Below are 22,000 nucleotides of genomic sequence, written 5' to 3'. Positions count from 1 at the left end.
ATTCAAAGGAATAATATCTACTTAAATAGATAAAATCTTTCTTAAGAAATAATATTTATTGAAAAGGAATAAATTCCAAAGAAATCATCTCTAAATATATATAAAAGAGAAACCTTAATTCGTAATTGGAGAAGTATGGACCCTTAGATGAAATTCAACTGCCATTAAATTAAATGATTATATCATATACCTTATTTAACTTTTTTAGATTTAAATTTATTTTAATAAGTTTAATCTATTATTATTTCCTTATTTAAGTTTGTAGACATTATTAATTAATGTTTTTAATGATATAATTATGGAAACTTATATTTTTATATTTTATATCATTTTTTATCTTTAAAATTAGTTTTTATTCTTTTTACAATAAAATTTTCTTTTTTTAATGTAACCCGTTTTTATCAAAGGGAAAATTCCATAAAAAGGTAACCTATTTACATGAAATTCCTATTAAAGGTAACCTATTTTGTTTTCGTCTATTTAAAGGATCATATTTTCAAAAAATTCCTAATAAAGAGTATATCATTAGTTTTTGACAGATGGAGCTCGTTAAGTGTCACGTCACCGATGCTACGTAATCAGTTTTGATGATGTGGCACTTGACTTTGACCGACTCATATATATATATTGAAATTAGGCCGGTCAAAGTCAAGTGCCACATTATCAAAACTGATGACGTGACATCAGTGACGTGACACTTAACGAGCTCCGTCTGTCAAAAACTAACGATATACCCTTTATTAGGAAGTTTTTAAAAATAGGATACTTTAAATAGACGAAAACAAAATAGGTTACCTTTAATATGAATTTCATGTAAATAAGTTACCTTTTTATGGAATAAACCCTTTATCAAATTATATTTTTTTATAGTTATTTTATCATATAACGAATAAAACTTGTTATAAGGATTTTTTTATATAAGATTTTTATCATATAACGCTTTTATTAAATAAATATTTTGAAAACCGGACCGGATGTCAAACCGTCATTTTTAATAAAGAACTAAAAACAAATATTGAGTAGTAAGTTATCACAATTATATATCAAAAAAGTAATTGTATGAAAATTGCAATGATATTATGCATAATTTTAAGTTAGATTAACACAACATGCAATATATAGATTGATAATTAAATTGCTTAGTAATTTTAGTGTAAAACTAAATTATTCGAGTAAAATGTTAAAGCACAAGTACAATGACAATGTAGAAATATCTGGATGAATGAAAGACATCCAAAGAAACGAAAACCTTACTTAGCGAGACCTCTAATAGATGATATATCCATTTTTTAATTGTCTGGTCACCGTTATCCGGAATCCAAACAACCACTAATGTAACTTCATGTTTTTTAGTGGTTTAATTCTTACCTTGTTAAATATTTATCAACTTATAATATTATAAAAAAATTAACATATCATTAATTATATATATTTCTCGCGTATTACGCGGATAATAATCTAGTATTTATCTAAAGGAATAATATCTGAAATAAAATCTATCTAAATGAATAAGATTTATCCAAAGTGAATAATATATGGAATAAAAACTTCTCACTTGACAACGATAACTGTGTTGCTAACTTCAAATATGTCACTAACTGAGCCGCTAAACGACGTTAGGGGGGGTGGGTGGGTTTACATAGAGAATAGTAGAATCTCTTTGAGTAACAACTGTCAAATCATCATCTATCAAATATAGCAAAAGTACTTAAAATTAAATGTCATAAAAAAGATATACATTATACAAGTTACCAGCAGGAAATTGCCACCTAAATATCCTGATTAATCTTCCTCACACTTTCAATTCCGATGCTAGGTGGCATGGGATCTATGTAAATCCCTTCTTTTATATAATGATATTAGATTGCATTATTAAAAACAGTATATGTTAGTTGACATTATGTATGATTCGGTATGAGTCTAGCTAGGTGTTGAATTTATTGAGTTTCTTCTAGATTGTAATTGTAAATGTATATCTCGGCAACTAGTGTCTTGCTAGGTTGCCTCTTATAAGTAATATAATATATTTTTGCCGTTAAAAAAAAATCAACATTATTATGTGTGTGTAGTAAGTTAAGCTTATCATTACTATTTTCCACAATATTGTTATTTAAATATGGGTTTTGCTAAACGAAACCCAAAGGGCTTTCGTTAAGATGGATTAATTAGTTGTACAGTTACCATAAAAATCAAGGGTGAGTTTTTGATATGAAAATATAAAACATTTTTTCACGTTAAGTGAAGCCTTAAGAGCTTCATTTAGCATTTTTTTTAAGTATTAATCAAAACTAGAAAGTTTGGATGCCGCACGATGGGCGGCGTCGATTTTTGAAGCGAACTATGGTATACCGGTACTTACCAAGAAGTTTTTGAGGTAAGAAAGTTGGTTAACGGTAGAAATATGTGTTTAATTGCATATAAAATACTAAAAGTGTTATCTTCCATTTCTTTACTACTTAAAACGAATCCCATATATTTGGGTTAAAAACAAATACAAAACCAAATGTAGAAAAGTTATAGAAGGTTAAGGAATATATAATGAAACAAAAAATAAAAACACAAAAAAAAAAAAAACCAAATATATATGAAAAACAATAATTGGGAAACAAATAAATTAAGAGGTTCTATAAAAATGTAAAAATTTTGCAAAATAAAACTTTTTAAAATGCCTAAAAGATTTCAACAAAATAAACTAAACTAATACACTAAATTAATCAAATGTAAAAGATCAGGTTTATATATGTAACTTTAAAAGTTGAAATGGTAAAATTAAAAAAACTTAAAGAAAAAAGTTTTTAAAAAAAATGTAAAAGATCAAGATTATATACGTAACTTTGAAAAGTTGGAATGACAAGATTAAAAAAACTTAAAGGAAAAAATAAAAAGAAGGTGGTGATGGGGGGCTTGAACCCACCCCCTCTATATAATAAGTGGTGTCTAAGACCACTTGGTCTACCTCAACTTTCATTTATTATTCCATTTATCACATATATATTCGAAATATTATTTGTGTAGAAAAATCTAAAAAGTTACTGTTCATAACCTTGATCTTTAATGATATTCTAATTCTAATAATTTGTACCGATTTTGTATCATGTGAATTTGCTATGAACTTTCTTACCCGATATAATAGCAAAAATTATATTTTAAAAAGGTTGTTTAAGTTTTAAAAATTATTACTTACCGTTTATAAATCGATTTCCAAATTTCAAAACCCTCTCTAAAATAAATAAATAAATAAAGTGACCGTACGTACGCGTTTTAACCTATTTTTCTCAATTAAAATCTTCCTTAAATAAACACATAAAATCAATTACAAAAAATCTTGGACAAGATTTACAAACTCTTTATACTATTTTTCACCTATATATATACATCTCTCGCTCTTGTCTTTCATTATTATTACATAACCATCGATAATCATGGTTATTGCCGGCGCCGGAGACATGGCTAGTACTAGCACCAGCCATAATAAGAAGAAAAAAACACAAGGCCGAAAAAAAATAGACGTAACAAAAAAAATACAAAATCCCGCCACTCGTCAGGTCACATTCTCGAAACGTCGAAGCGGATTATTCAAAAAAGCCTCAGAGATTTGCGTCAAGACAGGAGCTCAGATGGCCATATTCGTAATTTCACCCGGTGGTAGGCTTTACACGTACGGACATCCTGACGTCGACATTCTCCTAAATCGATATCTTAACGTAAATAATAATTATGATCAGTTAATTAGTCCTCAAGAAGTTCAAAGGATTAGTAGTGAATATAATCGGCATTATGAGGCGGTTTTGAGGGAGTTGGAAGTGGAGAAGAAAAAAGAAGAGGTGATTTCGATGATGAAGAAAAAAAGTGATAATAATAGAATGTGCTTTGAAAAAGATGTGAATGGGATGAATAATGTGGGTGAATTGGAAGAGTTTCTTTATGCGATTATGGAGATGAAGAAGAAAGTGGTGACAAAAGCTGATGAATTGATGATGGTTAACAAAACTCCAGCTGGACTCTTTGGTCCGAATTCGGTTGCCAGTTTTAAGAATTCTAGTTATTGATATATATGACATATATTCTGGGATATATATATATATGATTGATTGATGATTAATGTTTCTTTATATTTCTACTCTTATTAGATATCTGATGATGATTAGATGATATTGACATATTTGAGTTTTATCTTCTGCTTATAAGTCCATGCATGTGAGGTTTTGAGTTTTTGACTATGGTGAATTATTAGATTTTTAACTAATTTACAAACACATAAATTACAAAACAAACTTTTACAAACTCATGGGCCACCAATAAAAATCACAAAAAGAAAAAGGAGAAAGAAAAAACAATCAATTATTATTGGTCCAATGCACATGTTTTGTAGGATTATGTTTGTAAATAGTTTGTAAATATAGCATTCATCTTTTAGAAAAGCATGTTGAAACATGTTTTTACAAAACATAATTTTTAAACGCACAATCTATTTTATAAACGCAATGTCAAATACCCTCTAAACTTAGGGCATGTTTGAGACAAAAGTTTCATGTTGGGACTGTGGACTGTGGTTAGGGGCCGGAAGCCGAAACTTTATTTCAACTCTTGTAAGCTAAGGGTTTTTTAAGCTCTTAAAAGCTCTGAAATAACCCCTTACCAAACACCTTAATAATATAGTAAATTGTAGAGATTTTTTATTGAAAAAAATGTAACCCACATGTATCCTCTATATAAAAATTACCTATGAGTTTTATGGTAAGTATACATTATATTTTAAACTTTGACCACGGCACCCAAAAGGCATAATAATAACCGATTGATTGAATTTTAACACAATTATCTTTTACTAACATTATTAAGGTTATTAAGGATAATCAAAATGATGTTATAAAGTTTTCGCTTCGAAATAATTATTCCGAAGATAGAATGATGATTTATTGATTTGCCTATATTTCTTTAAGTTTTAGGGCATCTCCATAGCGATCAAGTCATATATAGTAAGCTTTTTAATGAAAAGAGAATGTTTATTCATATCAATTAGTGTTGAACTACTTTGAAGTTTCTCAACCTATTTAACAAAAGGGTTTTGTTAAACGAAGTGCTAGGGTCTTTCAATAAAGTAAATTAAATAGTTTTATATTTTACTATAAAATTAAAGAGATGGACTTTTAATATAGAAAGATAGAATCTTTGTATGCACATTAAGTAAAGTTCTAAAACATTTTCCTTAACAAAAAAGTCTTTCATCCCAATAGAAAAAACCATTAAATGATTTTTTTACAAAAAAAATTTTAATCAACTGCCCATTGAAAATGCTCTTATTTTAAAGAATTTCAAATAAAAGAGTAAAAAGGAAAAAACCGTTCATATAAACTTATGGCTAGCTAGGAAAATCTCCTATGGAGAGTTTTAGCCCTATTAAGCGTATTTGTCATGAATACTATGTTCTAGAAAGTAAGTAAGCATAAGATTTGGGTCTCAATACCACGACAGTGTACAAGGAAGGTTAATATGTCGACAACCTTACACCTATCGATCACGACGGTATAAAGATACTACTTCAGATCTATCTACTCTGCGAGCTAAGTAACCACCAACATTCCCGCCATCAGAATCACCACCAACATTGCCACCAACACCAACAACGCCGACATCGTCACCCGCATATGTGCCCCAATCTTTTGCGCCTCCCTCTTGGATCTACTTTTTTCTCTTTGTTATTTATTTGTTTTTATTTTTTTTTGGTTATTTTAGACGTACATATTACAAAACAAAACACAACATGGAGGAAGCCTTGATCTTTATATATGTTTTCTATAACTATATATGCATTGTTTCCGTATTACATTTGATATGTGATTTGGGTTAAATACCATTCTACATATATTTTGATTGGCTTTTTAAGAACCTTGATTAAAACTAGCGTTGTATAAAATTGGTGTGGTTCAATCAAAAGGTTACTGTATATGAGTGAAAACCTTAAATTTCTTTTCCGTAGTTTATCTTTTTGGTTATTTATAGGCATATGATACTTGCTTTGGCGTTACCCTTGACTGCTTAATCCGTTATGTTTCAAAATTTATTTTTTAAAATTTATCTACTTGATTGATGAGCTATAAACATATAGTCCAAGATTCCAAGTCGACCCATTTGCAAGTAACCCGGCTACCATTTTAGCTATTGTTTTCTTTGATATGTATGTAGTTTTGATGCATCGACATCGTGTACTACAGAATGATAATTGCAAGTTCACAAATTCTATTGTATTAAATACAATTTAACTAAATTTTCCTTAACAATTGGGTTCTCTAGATGAGAATTCCAAGCATGGTTTTGTTCAAGCCTCTTAGCAAGTTAGCATATACTCCATTAACTTTTGTTGAATTCCAAGCCGGCTCTACTATTCATGTGGGCTAAGCAATGGCTTTGGGCCCCCAAAAATTTAGGCCTCAATCTTCTTTTTACATAGTGGGTTAATATTTTGGACTTTTAGGCTAGATACCAACTTAATCATTATTAGTAGTGTCTCAAGAAAAAAAATAGCAGGCCTCACCTTAAAAAAAACATAGGCAATGACAAAATTATTATTACATTCTTTCAAGAAAAAAAAAAAAGTAAACAAACAAGCATTTTTTTTCTTTGAGTTAATTGCAAAATTGGTCCCTGTAGTTTACACACTTTAGCAATGAGGGTCCCTTTTTAAGTATCGTTGCAATGGGGGTCCCTGTTTTGAGACTTTTTTGCAAGATTGGTCCCTTTCTAACAGAACTGTTAGCGAATGTTGTCAAGTCTTAACAGAAGGGACCATCATTGCTAGTAAACTCAGAAAGGACCCCTATTGCTTAAATGGAAAAACCATAGGGACCGATCTGGCAATTAACAACTTGATATCTTGTTTGATTTAACTCAAGAGATTGCAACATACAATTGTCAGTGTGTCAGATACCTAATTGGTAAACTTATGTATACTCAAAAATTTTAATAATGGATTTGTACCTTGTATAATCTTTTTACTTTGAAGAATAATTGATATATGAACTTTTATTATTATTTATAGTTACGCAATTAGAGGTTGTATGTTTAAAATTTGATATTACCAAAAAGTAAATCTATTCAAAAAAAATAATTACCATATATGTTTTTTTAGTTCCCTGTGTAACTTGTTAAACATTTATGCAGTTTTTTTTAGCTTGTTTTTTTGAACTTTTTTTCTTTTTTTTTTCAGATTTTTTTCATTTTTTCTTTAACCAACTAATTTCATATAAAAATTTTATAAAAAATTAAAACTTTTTTTTTCAAAGCGCATAGTCCGTAAACTATAGGAGAAGCCTTTCCGTTTATGGCGAAGCCATGATGACTAACGGCGAAACTCGTTAGGTTGATCACTCATCACCGATCACCCCCTATGACCTATCACCCTCTATGATCTATCACTTCCACCAGCTACCCCTTATTAATAACCTCTGATTATCTCAAGTTTGCCTTTGACAAGACTCGAACCCATGACCTTCCTTAGAAAGTGACGGCTGGTGGCCACTGGGCTATTACCTAATGGTTTTAATTTCTATAATACCCAATAAAGCAAACCTCTTTTTTATTATTATTAAACTTTAAGTCTTTGATATGACTAAAATACCCTTACATAAAACCAAACATCTTTACACATATCTCATACTTCACGAGTGCCCATTTTCATTAACTATACTATTCTTTTACGTCAACTATCTTTATATTAATAAAGACAACGTTAACGTCACCATCACCTGTCGTCATCGTCCTGCCACCGCATTACGCGGGTACCCCTCTCATGTATGCTAATGAATTAAGCACTCAAAATTGAGCTCTTTTAAGAACACCAAAAAGCTTAAACCGACACCGGTCTACTACTAATTGGAGATCTTTTGATAATGGTTTGAATCTCCCTACCGCAACTTTTCTCTCAGTGAGTTCTACCACCGATGTTCTAAACTTGATGACAAATATGCTCCCATGGACTGTCTTTTTTGAAATCAAGTTTTTGATGTTAGGTTTTTCTTTTTATAAAGTTTTCGAATTTAAGGACTGTTGTTATTGAGTAGATGTTGACTCGTTGAGATATAAATAATTAGGGTGTTTTGGGAATGTAAGTGTCGTAACGGGTCAAATTGACCCGGTCAATCGGATTCACCTTTTATATAAACTGGTAGTGTTCGGGATTAGTGGGAGGAAAATCTTTAGTTCAAGCTACGCGCGTGTTACACAAATTACAAGAAAAGGTTTAAAATGGACATTATCATCACAATTAATACTTAACCACGATATATTCACTCTGACACCATAATTTGTCGCCGCCACATCACCACCGTTATCATCATTTCTGCTGCATCGTGCAGGTATCCATCTAATTGTTTGTTAATATTAATATATTGATGCTAATTACAGTTTAAGTAACCAAATATTTACTCCTGATAAATCTCCTTTCGAAACGTACGCCCCAAGGACGTAGTCAATTGCATCCGAGATTTGCGTCTGAATAATTCATAACACCGCCCAACGTAAGCCCATTTATCCCTAGTTAATTACCTCTTATTTTCTTTACATGTATATATAAATCCAGACGTACATCAAACACACAAACTTGATTGCAGTACTCTCTCTACGTACGTACCACTATATATAGTCTTCTTTATTATAATTCTTCACATCAAATCGAGGTAAATTCCATCTCTCTTTAATTAATTAAAGCTTTATAGTTTTGTGATTAATACTAGATATTAGACTCGTGTCCAACACTGGACACAGAGCTTATGACATTATTTATACGAAATGTTTGGATAACAATTAACTGAGAACATTATGGAGACATAAAATTAATTCATAAAAAGTGAAAAATTGTACCTTTATTTATATTAATCTTGAATGCAGTTTATATTGGTTTGGATTGAAGATTCAATTAAGATAATCGTAAATCTACCATTTGTTGTATATGATATTGGATGTGGGATAGGGATTTGTGTTTCCTATTTTATTTAAGATTTTTAGAGTTCATACTGTGTATTTTGTTTATACTAAAAATTAAATATTCATATTTATAATTTATAATTATCTAATCTAGTATTATACATATGTAATTTATAATTATCTAATCTAATATTATACATATGGATGAATAGTCGACTTTATATTTTGTTTATAAATTATTGCTATACATTTTTAATAGTTTTTAATAACCTAATATTTGTCTTTAGGTTGAGTTGTAATTATTGGATTAAGATTATCTAGTTCTAGTTTAATATTTACATGTTGTAGTCAAATTTCAATTTTAAATTTTTAATCAATTTGATGAAATTGAGCAATATGATTGGTCAATAAGTTATTAGTTCAACTGTTTTACAGAATATATTAAAATTAAAATTAAGATTAAGATAAGATTAAAATAATAATTATAAAAAATTAGATACTTAAAAATATAATAATTTATAACTAATGTGATAGTTATCTTTAGTTAAATTTATAATAATTTATAAGTAATGTAATAGTTATCTTTGTTTAGATATACTTAGATTAAATGGTCGGCATTGACATAGTCATATGTTTAAATATATATCTTTGTATTATATAAAAAAAAAGTCAAGAAAAGTCAAAATTGAGAATTTAGAAAAATCAAGAGATGTGATTGGTTAATAAATTATTAGAGCAACTGTGTTTTAGTATAATAAAAGATATGATTTGTTACATTCTAAAAGTTTCAAAAACGAATTGTATATATTACCGTTCACGTGACGATTTATATTTCAATTGTGTTTAGCATTAAAAAAAGAAACTTGCTCAACGCTGCCTTTTGCGAATTTGTAGAGAGGTGCTTCTATTTATATTTCAATTGTGTTTAGCATTGAAAGATTAAATTAAATAAATAGATTAAACTACAAGGGGTGATATATCTACATCACTCTTTAGCCATCTACAACATTTTTTAGGAGAATTTATCATTTTTCTATAAAGAAAGAGAATTAGTTCATACCACATGTTTTTAGGAGAATTTATCATTTTTCTATAAAGAAATATGCATCTTGTACGAGTTTTGTACTGTCCATGTATAGAGATTTAATCTATCATCGTATAAAACACAATTTAATTAGTGAGTATTTTGTCTGAATTGAAGAGATCATATATATCTCTCTTTGGAATTATGTTAAGTATGCATGTACTCTTTTGTTATTAACAGATACGAGTAATTAGTTTTCTAAGTAGAATTGATATTAATTTGTTGTGCTTGTTGAGTGCAGCTAGCCTAAGATTTCATCATGGGAAAGGAAAAGACTCACGTTAACATTGTGGTCATTGGGCATGTCGACTCCGGGAAATCAACCACAACGGGCCATCTGATTTACAAGCTTGGAGGTATCGACAAGCGAGTGATTGAAAAGTTTGAGAAAGAAGCCGCTGAGATGAACAAACGTTCATTCAAGTACGCTTGGGTGCTTGACAAGCTGAAGGCTGAGCGCGAACGTGGTATCACGATTGACATTGCCCTATGGAAATTTGAAACCAACAAGTACTATTGCACTGTCATTGATGCTCCTGGCCATCGTGATTTTATCAAGAATATGATCACTGGAACTTCTCAAGCCGATTGTGCTATTCTTATCATTGATTCCACTACCGGAGGCTTTGAAGCTGGTATCTCTAAGGATGGCCAGACTCGTGAACACGCTCTTCTTGCTTTCACCCTTGGTGTGAAACAAATGATTTGCTGTTGCAACAAGGTTTGTTCTATAATCTTGTTTATCTCTAGTACTAATATCGCCTTATGAATAGTTTTCGTGTTTGTGTTTTAATTGGGTTTTTTTATAAAAAATTTTCTTTAGATGGATTCCACAACTCCCAAGTACTCAAAGAATCGGTATGATGAAATTATTAAGGAAGTTTCATCTTATTTGAAGAAAGTTGGATACAATCCTGATAAGATCCCTTTTGTTCCTATCTCTGGATTTGAAGGGGACAACATGATTGAACGATCCACCAATCTTGATTGGTACAAAGGTCCAACCCTTCTTGAGGCTCTAGACGCGATCAATGAGCCCAAGAGACCCTCTGACAAGCCTCTACGTCTTCCACTCCAGGATGTGTACAAGATTGGAGGTATCGGGACTGTTCCAGTGGGACGGGTTGAAACAGGGATGATCAAACCGGGTATGGTTGTGACTTTTGGTCCAACTGGTTTGACCACTGAAGTTAAGTCTGTTGAAATGCACCACGAGGCTTTACAAGAGGCACTCCCTGGAGACAATGTGGGATTTAATGTGAAAAATGTTGCTGTGAAAGATCTGAAACGTGGGTATGTTGCGTCTAATTCTAAAGAAGATGCGGCTAAAGGTGCAGCCAACTTTACATCTCAAGTTATCATCATGAACCACCCTGGTCAAATTGGCAGCGGTTATGCTCCTGTTCTTGATTGCCACACCTCGCATGTTGCAGTCAAGTTTGCTGAACTTTTGACTAAAATCGATAGAAGGTCAGGTAAAGAGCTTGAAAAGGAACCTAAGTTCCTAAAGAATGGTGATGCTGGTATGGTCAAGATGATTCCAACCAAACCAATGGTGGTCGAGACCTTTTCTGAGTATCCACCACTTGGTCGTTTTGCAGTAAGAGACATGAGGCAGACGGTGGCAGTGGGTGTCATCAAGAGCGTTGATAAGAAGGAACCCACTGGAGCAAAGGTTACTAAGGTGGCTGTGAAGAAGTCTGGGAAATGAATCGTGCAGGTTATTAGGAAGATGGTTTGGTTTGTTGGTGTCTTTGTTTCATGGTTGAATGGTTTGAGTCATTTTTGTTTTGAGTTGTTGCCACTAGCTAACACTTGGTCTGAAAACTGGGTGTTGGATAGGCGGTGGCGAGTCTAAATGTGCTGCACTAGTAGTTTGGGTTAAATAAGCAGCTAGATATAGTATGAGTTAGTGGTTTTTTCGTTTGTTTCGGTAAAATGAATTTTTAGTTCAGTGGAGTTTTTTTTCAATTTGCTATGCTGATGTTGGTTATGAAGTTTTATAGTTTGTTCATCTTAAGCAGTTTCATAGACTTCAGTTATTGATATTTCTGACAATTGAATTTCATCGTTAGACCACTACTACAAGTATTTAAATAATGAATTTGATGGAATTGTGAAATGCTAAATTTTGTGTTAGATTTGTATGTCATGAAGTAGAAGCAAAAAAAAATAAAAAATGATACAAATGAAATCATACTCTAAGGTGCAGTAACCTTAAAACCATATATAAACTCAACCATATACAAACTGAACTATACATATAAACATGAACTTTAACTGTGCTTAGCATATATATACATCCGAGAAGAAGAACACTTAAAACCATATTTAAACTGAACTATATATAAAAACATGAACCTTAACAAAGAACTGGTGCAACTCTAACCTTTGACGCAGGACATGACACAGTAACCTAGAGAAATCTGTGAGTTCTGCCATTTTTGTCAGGAAAGGACTCCAAGGTGACCTTATTTTCGGGCACACAGTTTACGATTAACACGTCACACATTCAAGGACAAGCCAAATTAATAGACATCTTTTGTATGCATGGACTCCATTGGGATAACTGTGAATAGTGCCTTTCAGACCCTGCAAGACCCGTCTCTGTTCTTTTCAGGTATGTGGGGCAGCTGGTGCTACCCATCCTATCCCGCACCTACTCTTAGAAAGAAGACTCATTTTTCTTTAGTTTGTACTGGGTATCCTTAAAACGATCCCAAAAAGAATGTAAATAGTACTTCCACAAAACTGTTTAGCAGTCGGAACTTCTGAACTTTATTTTTATCCAATATCGTGAAAAACTTATGCTACCTATACGAATTCTGTGAAAAAACTATGGTGCGCATGATGAAGAATTGAGCAGGAATTGTGGAAAGTGGAAACTGATGTCTTGCAGCATCAAAGTCAAATTTTCTAACAAAAAGTGTATCTCTTTGACTTGAGGATGCAACCTTCCACCAGCAATGAATTCATGAACTTCACCATTCACTTCAATTAGGCTGCATCCAGGGTTCTTTTCTATCTTTTTCTCCTTCATTAATAACCTTTCTTGTACCGCCAACTCAAAGTGACCATTAGCCGCATACACATTTGACAATAGCACATGAGCAGAACTCTCGTCTACGCCCAAATCAACCAGATTACTCGAAGCCCATTGTCCCATTTCAACGTCTCCATAACTCCTGCAAGATGATAAAAGAGACCCCCAAATAACAGCATCTGGTTTCATAGGCATATTTTTAACAAGTGTTTCTGCTTCTTTTAGTAGCCCTGCTCTGCCTAACACATCTATCATACAACCATAGTGCTTAATAGATGGTTCAATTTTATACTTTTTTGTCATCAAATAAAAATAATATTTGGCTTTGTCTACCAATCTAGAGTGACTACAGGCCATCAAAACACCAACAAAACTTACATCATCTGGCTTAAAACCAGACGGCTTCAATTCAGAAAATAGCTCAAACGCCTCATTCTCGAGCCCATGTATTGCAAGACCCATAATCATCGTGTTCCAACAAGACAATCCCTTAACAGGAGCTGATCTAAACACGTCCCATGCTTTCTCAACGCTCCCACACTTGCAATACATATTAACAATCGCGGTAGCCACAATCTCATTTATTTCCACATTATTTCTTATAACATAATCATGAATCCACTCTCCTTGCTTCAAAGCTCCCAACTGCGCTGCAGCATTTAACAAACTAACTAATGTAAACTCACTCGGTTTCACCTTCTCATTTTGCATAATCCCAAAAAGGCTTAACGCCTCGACCCACTTCCCATTCTTTACATATCCACTTATCATATTATTCCAAGAAACACAACTCCTAACACTCATCTCATCAAACAAAAACCGCGCTTCATCGACATTTCCATACTTACAAAGACACATAATCATCAAATTCCAACCAACAACATCAAAATCTTCACCGTCTCCAAACAATTTAAACGCTTCACCAAACATTCCACAATTAGCATACATATAAAGAATCCCATTCCTTACATACCCATCAAACTGTAACCCAAGTTTCACTATCCTACCATGAAGTTGAGCACCATTTTTAGCCAACCCACATTCCCCATACGCCTTAAAAACCGACGGATAAGTTAATCTATCCGTGTCCACATTTGAACAAACCAACATATCAAGAAACAAATGTAATGCAAATATCGGGTTTTGGCTTTTGGAGAAGGCTCTAATGATAGTATTCCAAGAAAATCTAGTCGGGTTTTGGATTTGATTGAATATATTGTATGCATAAGTGATGTCGGGTTCAGGGGAAGTGGCTGCAAATGAGAGTAACCGAGAGGCTGCGATTGAGTCGTTGATTAAGCCGGTTTTGATGATTTGAGAGTGTATGATTTGAAGGTGTTTGATGGTGGTGCATTTGGTTTCTAGGATTGAAAGATAAGGTTGGTTTGATATGAATTTGGATATGGAATTTGAAGATGAGGGTGGGTTTAATGAGCAGAAATAGTATGGCGCCATTTTCTGGTTTTTCTGGTTTAGATTTGCTGGTGGATTAGATAAGTCTCTTTGTGCATTACTTGGTAGTACGGTACAAGTCTATGATGCATAGTTAACGCAAGTGATCAACAGAATTCTGATTCGAATATAGATTTACAAACAACTCACGTGATATGTCATGTTGAACAATTTCATAAAGAATAAAATTTTCTATTAACTTTTTGAATTCATATAAATAAGATTTCACTTCATTTTGTATACATTTTTTTCTTTTTGTCAATATTTAGCATTTCCTACAAATAAGGCGCAAAAGAGGATAAAATATGTGTGGTGTTTAAGTTATATCCATTTTTTAACTATTATTTTCTAGTTCAAAAAAGCACATAAAAATTTAACAATTTTCTACACAACATAGATGATGAATGGAGGCGGAAGTAGAATGAGAGGGTGTTTTAGCTAAACTTTTGGCTAGGCACAGGGTTATATTAATTCAACTGAAGTATGTGAACGGTAAAAGGTACGTACTATATTAGGGGTGTTCAGGGTAAATGTTTGAAATTGTTTACAGGGATATTCCGGCAAAGCCGTTTACATCCGAGTCAAAATAGATTGAAGTTCACTAGCACAGTATCCGCGCAATGCGATAGTGGTCGTGGTGGAGACGGTGTGATGGTGGAGACGGTGTGGTGGTGGGAGCGACTGTTGGTGGTGGAGGCGGAGGTTAGTGGTGTAGATAATTGATATAAAAGTAACTAATTTAAAAGGTTAATGAAGATGTTCTATAAGATAATGGACTGACTAGTAGTGTAATTTAATCATTAATGTTATTTTAATTTCTCCATGTAACATTTAAAGAGAGAGTTGTTTCTTTTATTAAATAGTATAAAAGTATAGATTAGGTGTATATGATAATTAAGATTAAGATATAGGGGTATTTTGGATATAAAGAAGTGCCGAATTTCTTAAAATAGAGAATTCAATATGTTTTATAAGGGGTTATAAATAGATAATATCGAAATCAATAACATCCAGCATAAACACATGAGGAGTGAGGTGGCAACGGGACGGGTATGGATCGGGTTTAAGTAACCCCGGACACTGACCAAATTAAAAATCTCCGTCTTTGTCACATCGCATCCTATGTTGGTTTTCATTCACGGAGTTACTTATTGGTTTTCTTAACACATTTTCCTTTGTGGTCCAACTAATATATTGCAACTTTTTCGTTGGCATATTCCATATCATTATGTAGCACTATTTACTTATTCTCACACGTTTCTTTTTGGTATTTTAAACCTATATGTTAAAAACTTCCATTCAAATTTATTCTTTCATTTTGATCTTTATTGCACTTATAAAATATACTCTTTTTACTTTAAAACTTTTAATAGCTTTGGTGGTTTTTGACAAATATGTATTTCATATAACGAAGTTTTAGCTAACATATATGGTAACACATTATTAATAACAAAAATTAATCACAATAAGTAAAATCTTAATGCATAAAACCATCCCCATGGGTTAAATTAGGATGGGTCGGGTTGGTCTTTAATGTAATAAAAAAACATTAAACATAATACTGTGTAGGGATGTGCACGGTTTGGTCTAAACCGGCTAAACCGTTTAAACCGAAGTAATTGGACGGATTGGTCGGTTTAAAATGAAAAACTTAAACCGTTGGTTTGCCTTTTTAATGGTTTGGTTCGTGGTTTTAGACTTTTATCAAACCGGTTTAACCAAACCGGACCATTTAATTAATTGGTTGTTTGAGAAAGCTTGTTATTTGTTAGTATGTTTATAGTCGCATGATCAAATTTTGAATTTCAATGGCCTTTGATCACTTGTTTTCAACTCCCAACTGCTATACTAGGCTACTAGCTAGCTTAATTGATCATAATTTGAGCTAATTACTCATTGGCAACAGATTTAACAAAATCTACTCTAAATGACTCCACAGTGCCTCATGGATATCATCGCATTGTGCTCGATGATCTAAAATCTGCAATATATTCGAACATGTAAAACACGGAAAATATTGTTACAATCAAAACTATTATCATCACATCGTCATAAAAGTATGGTAACAAACTAACGAAAACGTGGTTCTTATTATAGATACATCAAAATTTTGCAATTGAGTAACCTTATATTTTTTTTATGTATCGAAAAGAGTTAATTAGTAAAAGAAATTTAGCACAATTACATTAATTAATTTAGTTAAATTCTAAACCAACACAACTTTGGACTTCTATAACAACATGCGATCAATCATTTTCTAGTTAATATATAGAATATGTCAAATTAATTATCTAATAATATGATGAAACATGGTTAACAATTATAAAACGATACAATAGGTTTTTACGCAATTAGATGTTTGTGATGTTTCCAACTATTAGGAAGAAAAGGAGACCAAAAATTTAGAGAGTATTATGCATGTTGAAATTTTATTTTATTATTTTTTTTTTTTTAAAGTTAGTTTCGATTTGTGTTGGAAACAATTTTTTGTTAGACTTCTAACCCCTCCTCATGAAAAATAGTTTGAGATGAAAAATCTAAAACTGAAACCCAAGACTCCTGACCAATCCATTTTTTTTTTAATAAAGAAACAATTGGGATAATATCTATAGTTAATCTTTATACTCCGTAGTACATGATAATACCGGTAATAATTATTAATTAATAATAAAAGTAAAAGCAAAAATAGGTGGCGGTTAAAAGAATATACACTCCGTAGATGTAATTTTCAGTTACAAATGGGATCAACCGAGCCCAAACCGACACCCGTTTCTCGGACCTCAGCCCCACACTTTACGATGAAGTTTTGCCGCCTTATCTACTTCTGGGTTCGATTTCTGCACCCCTGTTCAGGCCGCCACAATTTCCGTTGCTACTTCTGAGGTATCAAATTTTTGCTGATTACTTTTAAAGTAAGTTGAAAACTTTTGCTTTTTTAAGTCTTAGTTTAACCTCAAAAAAGCACTCATTTAGCGATGTTAACGAAACGTGATTAGTGATTTTTTTGGAACTTTAGGACGCAATGAAACTTCATATACTTGAAGACGCAGACACGTGTTAGGAACATGAACAAATCTATCATCACAAATCTATCATGTTGCACCACCTTTTATATTATCACTTCCAGGTGTTAAACCAGTGCTCCTTGTGTGGATTATTGGAGAGTTGTATTTATACGTCTTTCTGCCCTAAAGGGGCTATCTTTAGTTTCTCTTCATGGAAAGATGAAGCAGGTAAGACTATAAGTTTGGTTATGGAGGTTAATATCAAATGTCGATGTTTAAAAGCTGGGACTTGTATAATATGTACATATCATCTTTCACTAGTCAGCATGGGAGAAAGCATTAGCATCCTTTACATGTCTTTGCACTGATGTGGCAATGCGTGGGCTTGACATTCCAGGCATTGATTGCATAGTGCAGGTAGAGCAATTGCTCGCTAGCTAAATTCCAAGTATTTGATTAATTATGGTCAAAGAATCAATTTCACACTAGCTGCAACAAAGTTAAATTATCAAATGGTTAGTTAAATCTACCAAACTTCTACTTTTTTTGTAAGAATGTCGTTTTTCTGTATTAGTTTTGATATATTCAGACTTTGTCAAATACTTGGACAACCGAGTATCTGTTTATTACCACCATAAACAACGATAGCACATCCAAACATCATATCCTATGGTTTGTTTACTTAGACTTGATTATTAGATTCTGATTTTTCAATGTAATCACCATATCCAAACTTTCCTTGAAAATCTTTTAAGATAAATGTGCACAGTTCTCGTTGTCCAGGTTCATTCCATGTTGTGTGCGGGTTTGGAGATTGTAGTAACTAACAAAATCTGCTTGGATATAAATTGATTGAATTTTTCCAAACTTAAGCACATTCCCATGTACTGATATCTGCAAATGTTGCCTGCAGTATGATCCTCTTCAAGATCCTAATGTGTTCATTCATAGAGTTGGCCGGACTGCTAGGTTGGGACGGCAAGGAAGTGCCAGTGTGTTTCTTTAACCTAAGGTTATAATTAAATTAATCTTTCTTCTTCCGATGATGATGATGATGATGATGATGGTTCCCCATGTAAGTGGCACATCCGACACTCTTTAATTCTTCTTCCGATGAATCATTCTTAAAACTTGCAGTTTTAACTTTCGATTTGAGTATTTTAAATTTTGAAGTTATGAGCTTTACACAATGACTTAGTTACCTCTTATTAAACACAACTATGATTCAGATATGTGCTGCTGCAAAGAAGGATCGTGATGTTATGCAGAAAGGGCTAAGAGCATTTGTTTCTTACATTCGTGCTAATAAAGAGCATCATTGCAACTTCATTCTTAGGTGATGTTTGGTGCCATTTTCTTCCTGATATGATTGTAGTTGATACTTGCTCTGCTCAACCGATTTCTTAACCATGTTTACATCATCAGGTCTAGAGATTGAAGACTTAGGCATGGGATACGGGTTATTGCAGCTACCTTGAATGTCAGAGGTAAAGCAAAACTCACTTTCCACTGAAGGCTTAATTGCTGCTGAAGACTTAAACCTGGAAGAGATCAAGGACAAGTAAGTTTGCTTTAATCTCTATATATAATTAATCAGCTGAAGACCCATTTTGGACTATTATTACATAAAAAGAAATTCAATCTATATGTCCTGCTATGAATTTGATCGAGCAACTAAAACGCTAGCCAACCTCTATCCTTTTGGCTTATCTTTATTAATGTTCAGGGATAATAACAGAGAGAAACAAAGAAAGAAAAACTAGCAAGTGAAGAAGGATACCCCACAAGAACTGAAAACACACAAAGCTAAAGCCAAGAAAGTGCCTGCTGTCATGAAGAAGAGAACAGCCAAGAAGAGACGTGTGATGCAGTCAGCCAAGGATGGCGAGGAACTTACTAGAGATTACCGCCTTTTGAAAAAGCTGAAAGAGGTGCGATAAATTAAATGAAAACGGATTTGCCAATTCAAGTTAATTGGAACCGAAGATCTTTGAGACTATATTTGGCTTGTCTGCTTGGAAAGACGCTTGATCACAACTACTTCACAAGTGCACAATTGCAGTAGCAGACACATATACATTGCAGTTTTGAGTGGTTATTGTAGAAAACTTTGACTGACAACACTAACCATGATGAGGCCCCCGACTTATGTAGATTTTAAGTAATCTTTGTAGTTAAGGCTTGAAGAAACAAAGGACTAGAGAGACACATTATATGTTATAGCCTTATAGGCAATGACATTAGTACCACAACTTTTTATTCATGTACCACTATCATGCATTATCAACTTGTACAGTGTGCTGTAATGTTAGTACTATATGGTAGAATAATAAAAAACCATTTTGGTACTAATAAAAAACCATGTACTAATCAAATAAAGCTTGCAAAAATGACTACTTAAAAATGCTGAAAGTAGTCATTTTTGCAAGCTTTTTGATATAAAATGTCTCCCTGGGTGTCCTAGTCAACTCGATTGTGTAAGGTAAGGATGAAGATAACAGAAAACTAGTACTGTAGTACACTTGCAAGACACTTTATTAATAAAAACTTGGCCGTAAAACCAAATCCAGCATTTTCCTTGTATTATAGAGCCATTAATTTAGTTACCATTCGAGACGTCTATCAAAGAATTGTCATATATAGCTTCTTATTCTTTTATGAAAAAAAAAAACACTCAAAAGTACACAAAATAAAAAGTTAAACTTTATGAGTAATATAATTAAATAAATTCAAGTTATAATTAATCAAGAAAAGTCACTTTCCAAGAAATGAACCTGCAAACAAAAATGTGACGCTCTGCAACACTTTGACTGTTTGACATGCTTATGTCCATCAAGTTAACTTGTTTTATAACCCGAATACAAATTATGAGATACAAGAGTCAAACACTAAAACAACTTATATCCGACTTCAAATGCTATTAAAGCAATTATTGGAACCTAAACGATTTAAACCAGGATTAAGGATGCTCAATTATTATAGACTTATAGCTATCTCCAATTGGTTGTTTTTAATAAAGTAATTAAGGTGCCGCCCTCATTTAAATGAATAACTCTATTAAAAAGCCATAACACTATTATATATAGCACACAGTCACACATCAAGCTAGGTTTATTAAAATATCATATATTTTTTTCTTTTTTGGTACAGACAATGGCGGCTAATAGGATCAGAGTATTGGGGAGACAGGTGTTGAACTTCACCAGAGACAACTTCAAGTGCTGGAGCAAAGACCAAAACTGCTAGGAGCACGACTCAGTCAACCCCTACTGCGGGGTGCTTCTCATACTACTGGTGGGAGAGTTGGACTCTCACGTATTACCTTTTCTTATGTGGTGTTGGGGTAGTCTCTATACCATGGGGGTAAACTTCTAATTCTTCTTAGTTTCTTCCTCCTTTTTTTTCTTCAACTTTGATATTTGCTATTTTGTTTTGACAGATTCGTTAACAGGACATCGGTGATTACTAGAGCAAGTGTACTCCATGTGGGCATTGCTTCAGGGGGTGCTAAATTAGGGCAAGTTGATTCATGAAATGTAAAGAGATCCCTCTTGAGGGACAACTGCATAAGAAAGCTCCTTGAAAATTGGTCACTACAAATTTTCGGTGAAGTGCCGGGTTATGAGGCTGGTGGGCTTAAAGGTCATGATAAAGGGTTATTGGGTTAAAGTCTCTAGATCTGCTCTTGGGGGAGCCAAGGAGTGCAATTTGTATTATGCACTCCCCACGAGGGAGTTGTATGATTGCTCATTGGCCAATGCTAAGCTAACAACTAGGTTATTGGTTAATGTGATACCTCACGGTGAACCAAAACAAGGGGTATTCTAGGTTACAATAGACTAAGTACCATTTTATAAGTTTGTTAACCCTCTTTGTGATGGAATTTTGATGTTTCTTTATGACTGCTCGGTTTTTTGAGATGAAATTTTGATGTTCCTTTGTGGATGCTCAACTCAAATAACTTAGTAGTCACAGATAAACATCAAAATTCCATCACAAAGAGGGTTAACGAACTTATAAAATGGTACTTAGTCTATTGTAACCTCGAATACCCCTTGTTTTTAGTTCACCGCAGGGTATCACAATCACCGGTAACCCAGTTGTTAGCTTAGCATTCGCCAATGAGCAATCATACAACTCCCTCATAGGGAGTGCATAATACAGGTTGCACTCCTCCCCCTGGGTCGGAGCATCCGGAGAAGATCTAGTGACTTTAACCCAATGACCCTTTATCCCGGCTTTCATCTCAGCAGCCTCATAACCCGAAACTTCTCCGGGAATTCGTAGTGACCCATTTTCAAGGAGCTTCCTTATGTAGCTATCCCTAAAGAGGGATCTCTTAACTTTCCATGGAACAACTTGCCCTAATTTAGCACCCCGAAGAAGCATTGCCCACATCCAGTACACTTGCTCCGGTAATCAGCGCTGCCTTCGTCAACGTATCTGTAAAAACAAACTAGCAAATATTAAAGAGAAAGAAGGAAATAAGGAAGA

The 22,000-nt window shown here is 33.1% G+C and overlaps 3 protein-coding genes and 1 pseudogene across 3 annotated transcripts; 3 read left to right on the top strand and 1 right to left on the bottom strand.

The window, feature by feature from the left end:
• The first annotated feature begins 3,422 nt into the window (after positions 1 to 3,422).
• LOC122587947 (agamous-like MADS-box protein AGL61) lies at positions 3,423 to 4,049 on the top strand. Its single transcript, XM_043760098.1, has one exon. The coding sequence runs from the start codon at positions 3,423 to 3,425 to the stop codon at positions 4,047 to 4,049; it is 627 nt and encodes a 208-aa protein (XP_043616033.1).
• A 6,206-nt stretch (positions 4,050 to 10,255) lies between these two features.
• LOC122588782 (elongation factor 1-alpha-like) lies at positions 10,256 to 11,934 on the top strand. Its single transcript, XM_043760979.1, has 2 exons — positions 10,256 to 10,727; positions 10,830 to 11,934. Exons 1-2 carry the CDS (start codon positions 10,266 to 10,268, stop codon positions 11,715 to 11,717), a joined length of 1,350 nt encoding a protein of 449 aa, XP_043616914.1. The 5' UTR covers positions 10,256 to 10,265; the 3' UTR covers positions 11,718 to 11,934.
• A 269-nt stretch (positions 11,935 to 12,203) lies between these two features.
• Positions 12,204 to 14,706, bottom strand: LOC122588949 (pentatricopeptide repeat-containing protein At2g42920, chloroplastic). The gene has a single exon (XM_043761168.1). It carries the CDS (start codon positions 14,502 to 14,504, stop codon positions 12,843 to 12,845), a length of 1,662 nt encoding a protein of 553 aa, XP_043617103.1. The 5' UTR covers positions 14,505 to 14,706; the 3' UTR covers positions 12,204 to 12,842.
• Positions 14,707 to 17,523: 2,817 nt separating this feature from the next.
• Positions 17,524 to 19,769, top strand: LOC122587946 (annotated as a pseudogene).
• Positions 19,770 to 22,000: the final 2,231 nt, after the last annotated feature.

Source organism: Erigeron canadensis, chromosome 2 (assembly GCF_010389155.1).
Source record: "Erigeron canadensis isolate Cc75 chromosome 2, C_canadensis_v1, whole genome shotgun sequence".
NCBI classification, from domain to species: domain Eukaryota; kingdom Viridiplantae; phylum Streptophyta; class Magnoliopsida; order Asterales; family Asteraceae; genus Erigeron; species Erigeron canadensis.
The sequence above is the reverse complement of the archived record's forward strand: the minus strand, read 5'-3'. Positions and strand labels throughout refer to the sequence as shown.

Coding starts and splice junctions, on each gene's coding strand:
- LOC122588949 (XM_043761168.1), bottom strand. CDS start 14,504: ATGGCGCCATACTATTTCTGCTCATTAAACCCACCCTCATCTTCAAAT.
- LOC122587947 (XM_043760098.1), top strand. CDS start 3,423: ATGGTTATTGCCGGCGCCGGAGACATGGCTAGTACTAGCACCAGCCAT.
- LOC122588782 (XM_043760979.1), top strand. CDS start 10,266: ATGGGAAAGGAAAAGACTCACGTTAACATTGTGGTCATTGGGCATGTC. Junction 10,728..10,829: donor TGATTTGCTGTTGCAACAAG/GTTTGTTCTATA, acceptor AATTTTCTTTAG/ATGGATTCCACAACTCCCAA.